The following is an 8,305-nucleotide window of genomic DNA, read 5'->3' as shown; positions in this document are numbered from 1 at the left end:
AAAGATGTCCTTAGCGGTCATCACTAATACAACTCCAGTCATTATTTTGTTTTATATAAAGCATTTATTATCTGAAGCTATCTCATTTGTTCACCTGTTTATGGTTAGTCTCCTCTATTAAAAGATAAATTCCCTCAGAGCACAGGGAAAGTATGCCATAAATATTTGGGGAATGAATCAATAAACAAACAACTTTCTATTTTCTTCAACTTTCCTTAAAATGCAAATTATATTAAAGAATAAATTACTTGACCAGGGTACTGGTTCATGCCTATAATCCCAACATACTGGGAGGCCAGGGTGGGTGGACAGCTTGAGTTCAGGAGTTTGATACAGCCTGAGTAAGAGAGAGATGCTGTCTCTACTAAAAACAGAAAAACTAACTGAGCATTGCAGCAAGATGCCTGTAGTCCCAGCTACTTGGGAGGCTGAGACAAAGATCACTTATGCCCCAAAGTTTGAGGTTTCTGTGAGCTATGATGCCCTAGCTGTGACTGTGAGACTGACTGTGAGACTCTATCTCAAAAAAAAAAACAAAAAAAACACATTACTTAATTTATTGTATCAGTAAAACCAGCAACCCACAAAAGACAGAATCAAATGTTATTAAGAAGAATCCCATAGTATGTCAATAAAAAGTTAAATGATATAATAAAATAATGTACTAACTTAGAAAACTGAAAAACTTTAAAGATCTTCCTATTTTGAAGTTTAAATTTCTCATTTAACAGCTAAGAAAACTAAATTCCACCAAAATAAAATGAAAGCTAATTAGTGAAAAACCCAGGAGATTTTTTTCATGAAGCAAAACATTAATGCTAACAAGGTAGCTAGACAATGTGAATATATGTTTATGTCGGAGGTGGTTTCAAGACTCACCAGACAGATGGGTTGTGTTTTCAATTTTGTCCATGGGATCTGAAAGCAAAAAACTGTCATTGAAATGAATTATTTTTTTAAAAAGCACTATCCAGAAAAAAAAAAATTGAAAAAAGCAGTATCAACACAATTCATCTCTAATATGACAGATGTATCAAATTATATCAAATGACTTTTTCCTCAAATTATAAAATAACAACCCTAAGCAACTCATTTATACTTTTGAAATGAGATAAAACTATTTTACAAAAGAAAATATTACTAGCTGCATTTTTTTAGTCATCTTAAATGGAAACTCCTAATTCTTGGAAGTATCTTTTTCCCCAGTTCTTAAACCACATTTTAATTTCATAATTTAAACTAAGAGTTGCTAGCAAAGCATAAACAGTGTTCTGTTCATTTAACGATCTGTGTTTAATCTTAGAATTCTTCCCAGTCGTTTTATAAATATTCCAGACCAATACAAAAGTGGAGCCACTAATATGAAACATAGGCAATATCAAATAATGCTCACATATTTCCTGTACCAAAAGTGTCAAGTCTTTGTAGATAGTTGGCTTTATGGAGGACAGACAAAAATTTAGGGTGACCAGTGAAGGACATAGGAACCTTTTCTACAAGCTTTTCTTAGGAGCTCAAATTTTAACTTATGACATAAATTGGCATGCAGTATTTCTCCTGAGCAGACTCTCAAACTAAGCTTGGTCTTTAAGAGGAGAAATGATACAAATCATCATATGAGTAGAGACAAAGATATGTAGAAAAAGTTACAGTTATGGCGGCACCTGTGGCTCAAAGGAGTAGGGGGCCAGGCCCATATGCCACAGGTGGCAGGTTCAAACCCAGCCCTAGCCAAAAATGGCAAAAAAAAAAAAAAAAAAAAGTTACAGTAATAGGAGTAATAAGAAGAAATAAAAAACTTTAAAAATCTCAAAATGAGAAAACAAGGGATAAAATTGAAAAAAAAAAAGTATGTGTAGAGAAAGAATTTACTGGTCCTTATCTCTTCATTTGAAATCAATTATCTCCTCACTACAAATTAAAATTGTACCATCTAACAATAAATCCTATAGAAAAAAAAACTATCTTTGAAAATTTACCAAATGGAAACAAGTATTTTATTAACAAACAATAATTTTATGTAAAATATTAACACAATTAAATTTTGAACAAAAATCAAGACCTACATAGTGGCTCGGTGCCTACGGCTCAAGTAGCTAAGGCACCAGCCACATACACCTAAGGTGGCGGGTTCGAATCCAGCCCAGGCCCACCAAACAACGACGGCTGCAACCAAAAAAAATAGCCAGGCGTTGTGGCAGGTGCCTGTGGTCCCAGCTACTTGGGAGGTGGAAGCAGGAGACTCGCTTGAGCCCAGGAGTTGGAGGTTGCTGTGAGTTGTGATGCCACGGCACTCTACCCAGGGGGATAGCTTGAGGCTCTGTCTCAAAAAAAAAAAAAAAAATGACCTACATAGTATTTAGTTAGCAATACATGACTTCAATTATTTAACACCCACTGTCATGCAATCATTTGTGCAAAGGTATTTTTCATGCTTCTTTACAAAATTACATATAGAACAAAATTTGCTTTAGAAGACAGACAAGAAATGTAAAATGAAAACATAAAAGGCAATTCCACAGATATCAAAGCACAGATAAAAGCTCACCCTAATGGATGCTTTATTACAGAACACCTTGTTAATAGCAAGCCATGTTGGTAAATCCAGCATATTCTGCAGCACTTCTTCATCCAACTCCAAATTCTTCAGTTCACCTTCTCCTTTAAGGGTACTTAGATTTATCTTATCAGGAGACAAATTTTTGGTAAATCTATAAGAGAATATATATTGACATTTGTTTTTGTTGGTTACTATACCCCAGAGTCAATCCTTACAAATATACAGAGCATTAAAAAATGTAACAGCCTCTAATTTAGAGCCTCTTCAAAGTGTTCAATGAGTTTTTTGTTGTTTTGATCTCTGCTGTCCACAGTTCTCTTTTATAAAGGTTACAGGTTTTTTTGCACACATTTGAATATTTCCCATATATGATCAATCTTTCCTTGGTTCTTATTGCCTTTCAAGCATAAATGAGTATTTAGTGAACATCCACTATTTTCCAGGCACTATGAAAGGCTGTAGGGATCACTTAGAGTCATCCCCTGTTACATTTTGTTCTACACACTACATACCACAACAGAGAAAAGAATAGATCTGTGGTATTAGTCAACCTACAAAGAAGATAGGGGATTGTGGGCACCCTTCAGAAGCAGCAGTTATAGTGGTGGCAGTCACAACAAGACATCAATACTCCTTTCAGAATCATGCAATAATTTCCAGCATTAGAAACTCACCCAAATCATCCCAGGAATAAACAATGGTGCATATATTTTGTTTTAAAAGTTCTCGGGCAGCGCCTGTGGCTCAAAGGAGTAGGGCGCTGGCCCGATATGCCGGAGTGGCGGGTTCAAACCCAGCCCCGGCCTAAAAAAAAGAAAAAGTTCCCATAGAAAGGAGATTATTCAACTCTACTTACCAATAGATTTTGGTGTTTTCTGTGTGAGCATCTTAAAAGCATCAGTAATTTATAACCTTTAATTAGGTATACAAATACCATTTATCCTTTTTAAAGGAGTTAAGATAACAAGTACAAAGTAATTAAAGAACAAAAAGTTACAAAAGAGACTAGACCCTGAATTGTAATGAAACAAATCAGATTCTCTATAATGACTTAAAAATCAAAGCACGTAAACTCAAAAAGATTGTTAATAACAACAGTTAACATAATACTGAACATTTTCCACGGACTTACAGTATACCAAGCTCTTTGAATGCATACATTACTATTTCATCTAATTCTCATGATAACCCATTAGGGCCAATGTTAATTTTATCCCCATTTTTGAATGAGTAAACAATAACAAGAATCTTAAACATATTTGCCTAACATTCACAACTAAAAATAAATTGGACATGTACTTTAAAATACTTTCATTTATGCTGGGTGTGTGGTGGCTCATGCCTATAATCCTAGCACTTTGCAAGGCTGAGAGGGGCAGATCGATTGAGCTCATGAGTTTTGAGACCAGCCTGAGCAAGAGCGAGACCCTGTCTCTACTAAAAATGGAAAACTAGGTGGGCACCTGTGGTCCCAGTATTTAGGAGGCTGAGGCAAGAGGATTGCTCAAGTCCAGGAGTTCAAGGTTTCTGTGAGCTATGATGCCACAGCACTCTACCTAGGGCAATAGAAACCCCTTTCATATACATTACTTTATCTAATCTTTAAAATAATCCTAAAAAATGAAAAAGTACTAACTTTACCCAAGTACTTTTTCAAGCATAAAATTACTGACAAAATTAACCACTGCCTGACAAATGAGTTAATCTGTCTTTTACTTCTTTTGAAAGTTAAATATCAAAGCAACTAAAGGTACTGGATCATTTACATGCCCTACATGTCAGCAAGAATACCAACCAATACACATTTCCCCAGTGACTCAAACCAGAATTTCTTGTGCCAGATTCTATACAGATTCATATCTCCTCACATAATGTCAACTATGAAATACAAAGTTCATTTCTAACCCATACTTAACCAAATCATTACTACTCGTCATGTTTGATTCAATATCATGAAGTTTTCCAAAAAGCTGCCATTCCTAACCACAGATCTGATGTCCCCAACCCCTGGGCCTATACCATGCTGGTCTGCAGCCTGTGAGGAACCTAGAACAGAGGTGGTAAGCTGTGGGCAGGCAGGCTGGGCAACTGAGGAAGCTTCATCTGTACGTACAGCCATTCTCACATCACCGTCTAAGTTCTGCCGCCTATCAGATCAGGGGCGGCATTAGATTCTCAGGAGAGCAAACCCTACTGCAAACTCCACATGCCAGGGATCACCCTTGTGTGCTCCTTGTGGAAAAACTGTTTGACTTAGGGAGTATTCTAAGTATGTATTAAGGATTTGTTACTAAGTCACATACACTGGCAAGCAGTATACTTACTCAATGGCCATGCCCTATAAAGTTTTCAGTCTAAATGGTAAGACAGATGATAAAACAGCATGACTAAGAGAAGACAGGAAGGGTCCTAATCCAGAGCTTCTCTGAAACAGGGACTTGACCTGATATCTGAAGGACAAGTACAAATTAACTAGGCAAGGAGGGGAAAGGGGCAGGGAATGAAAGAGTATTCCACACAGAGGAAATGAAACATAGGAAGGTTCTGGGAAAGGAAGAAGCATGGTATAAAAACAGAACTGAAAAAAGACTTTTATCTATTATGTAACAAGAAGACCAGAAAAGCAGAAGATAAATCTGAAAGGACAGGGGACAGGGAGGCAGATTACACAAAGCTTTCAGTATTTTATTCATTCATTCATTCATTCAACAAATTCCTTGGTATGTATGATTTAACAGTGTCTGGAGATTTGGAAATAAACAAAATAGATAAAAATCTCTATTTTGGGGCCAGGCGCAGTGGCTCACACCTGTAGTCCTAGCACTCTGAGAGGCCGAGGCAAGTGGATCTCCTGAGCTCAGGAGTTCAAAGCCAGCCTGAGCAAGAGAGAGATCCCATCTCTAAAAAACAGCCAGGCACTGTGACAGGCAGCTGTAGTCCCAGCTACTTGGGAGGCTGAGAATCCAACCAAGAGGATCACTTGAGCCCAAGAGTATGAGGTTGCTCTGACCATGAGGCCATGGTACTTTACCAAGGGTGACAAAGTGAGCCTCTGTCTCAAAAAAAAGAAAGAAAGAAAAAAGAAACCTCTACCTTCACAGAGCTTAATAGAGGGGGCAACAATTTTTTTTAAAAATAAATATATGGTAAGTCACATTCTGATAACTATGGTGAAAAAAGCAAAATAACAAGATAGGAAATCTAAGGGGAGGAGGTTACAATTTCTGATAAGGGTGAACAGGAAAGTCACCGAAGAAAGTAACCTTGGGCAAAGATCTGAAGGAAGTGAAAGCACCACCAGTTCTATAAATGAAAGGCTGCTCGAGGCAGAGCAAGGGAGAACATCTGAGATGTAGAATGGTGTGGCATGTCTGAGGAATAGCAAGATGCCAATATGCCCAGAGAAAATGAGTAAAAGCAAGAATAACAGGAGATGAGGTCAGCGCCCCATCAGGAGCCAGATCATCTGGGACCTTTCAAGACACTCTAAAGACTCTGGCCTTTACCCTGATCCAGAATGAAAGTGACTAAGATGGTTTTGAATAGAAGAGGGGGCTCTTGTGTTTAAAGGATCACTCTACATAGAATATGCACAAAATGAAGACCCGGACAGAAGAAGAAAGCACAAAGAGGCAGCCACTTCAATAATCCAGATGAGACGATGCTGCTTGGAACCAAAATCCAAAAGCAGGAGGAAGTGGGAAGGGAACAGTCTACATTCTGAGAATAGAGTCAAGAGAATTTGAAGGTAGAGACGGAAGCCAAAGATGACACCAAGGCTTTTTGTCTAAGTAACTGCAAGGACGGAATTGTCATTTATTGGGATAAGAAAGAGAAATAAATTTCAAATTAAGGGTCAGGAGGCAGGCTTCTAACAGTTTAAGAGATGCCTATTGGATATTCAAGGGAAATGCCAACTAGGTAGTAGCAAGGCCCTGGCTAGAGATATAAATGTAGACGTCACCAATGCCATAGATTACATTTACAGTCACAAGACAGATGAGATCACTGAAGAATTAAGAGTAGAGGCTCCGCACCTGTGGCTCAAGCAGCTAAGGCACCAGCCACATACACCTGAGCTGGCGGGTTCGAAATCCAGCCCAGGCCCGCCAAACAACAATGACAGCTGAAACCAAATAAATAAATAAATAAATAAATAAAACAGCCAGGCGTTGTGGCAGGTGCCTGTAGTCCCAGCTACTTGGGAGGCTGAGGCAAGAGAATCACTTAAGTCCAGGAGTTAAAGGTTGCTGTGAGCTGTGATGTCATAGTACTCTACCCAGGGTGACAGCTTGGGGCTCTGTATCCAAAAAAAAAGAATTAAGAGTAGAAAAAATAACGAAAGGGCTCAAAGTCTGTACTCAAGCCCTACTAAAAGGTAAAGAAAGCATAAAAGAAACTAGAAGAGTGTGTCTGAGGAAAGAGAAGAATGTGCAAAGCTGTCATACAGGAGAATGGAAGATAATGGACTAGAACAAGGAGGATTACAGGGAGCACTCCAGACTTACATGAAGGTAATCACGATGAATGTATAGTGAAATCAAGTACATATTTTCCTCCAGCAGATCAACTTGGTCTATTCTGCAAGTTACAGGTGCAAAAGAGGCAAAGAGTTGTATTCCACCAGAGCAGTGTTAATGGTTTATGAGTCAGGTATAATGAATAAAGAGAACAGTCATGGGAGCTGAAGAATTACACAGGGGAGTGGTGATAATGATAGACTATGGAATCTGTACTGGATACAGAGGACAAGAGGGGGAGAGGGAGCAAAGAGTGCTAGGTGAGTGAGCTAGAAAGCTCAGATGCGCTAGTCAGTGTGACGCCTAAACCTGACGGGGGATACAATTACCGGTGATAGCAAGATCTGGAATCAGCCAAGGAAACAATTGGCTGACAAGATTACTAAAGGAGAGAAGTCAAGGAACTGAGAGGCCAGAATACTAGAAAGTAGCAACTTCATAAAAACTGAACTCACAAATTACAATAATGAAAAACAAAACCACACAAATTCTATAAAATAATTTCAACAGGTTTATTCAGAGCCAATGAGTGGCCATGGCCCAAGAAGTCCTGAGAGAGTACACACTGGGTGGTTGGGACAGGTTACAGTTTGGTTTTATACATTCTATGGAGAAAGAAACTGCAGGTAAAATCAGAAATCAATAGACCACATATGTTGGTTTGGCTTCAAAAAGTGAGACATCTTGAAACAGAGGCTTGTAAGGGGGTTCAGAGATTCTTTGATTTGTAATTGGTTAAAGAAATAAAGCTCTGTCTAAAGACCTGGAGTTAGCAGAAAGGAATACTTAGGATAAGGAGATCTGCTATCTATCACATGAAGCTACGAGGTCTGACAATTGAGCACGTGAATTTGCCACCATCCACTTATGTTGGCAACTCCATCCAGCAGCTTGGGAAGGTTTCAAAGCGTTGGTATATCAGTCTCTCACAGCAGTGTTTGTGTCAACATGTGGCAGTGTAGTGGTGAGTGGCATTCATTATTGTTGTTACATGTTTTTCTGTGCCATCATGAGAATGCTGGAGCTTGAATTAGAGCAATCATTAAATTTATTGTTAAACTTGGCAAGAGCGGAAGTGAAATAAGGGACACGTTAGTCCAAGTTTATGGGGTAATGCCATGAAGTAAACAGCAGTCTAGGCTCGGCGCCTGTGGCTCAAGCGGCTAAGGCGCCAGCCACATACACCTAAGGTGGCAGGTTCGAATTCCCAGCCCAGGCCCGCCAA

General features: G+C 38.7%; 1 protein-coding gene across 3 annotated transcripts in view; it reads right to left on the bottom strand.

The window, feature by feature from the left end:
* UHRF1BP1L (UHRF1 binding protein 1 like) overlaps positions 1 to 8,305 on the bottom strand; it is a 93,135-nt gene that overhangs the window by 51,099 nt on the left and 33,731 nt on the right. For all 3 annotated transcript variants that reach the window (XM_023509418.1, XM_012801280.2, XM_023509417.1), the window contains 2 exons: positions 2,549 to 2,711; positions 880 to 918 (listed from right to left, as the gene is read on the bottom strand). In XM_023509418.1, the coding sequence (XP_023365186.1) occupies positions 880 to 918; positions 2,549 to 2,711 (202 nt within the window). The remainder of the gene's footprint in view (positions 1 to 879; positions 919 to 2,548; positions 2,712 to 8,305) is intronic.

This window comes from Otolemur garnettii, unplaced genomic scaffold (assembly GCF_000181295.1).
Source record: "Otolemur garnettii isolate 467f Iridium unplaced genomic scaffold, OtoGar3 scaffold00007, whole genome shotgun sequence".
NCBI lineage: Eukaryota > Metazoa > Chordata > Mammalia > Primates > Galagidae > Otolemur > Otolemur garnettii.
This window is presented reverse-complemented; position numbering and strand designations above follow the sequence as displayed.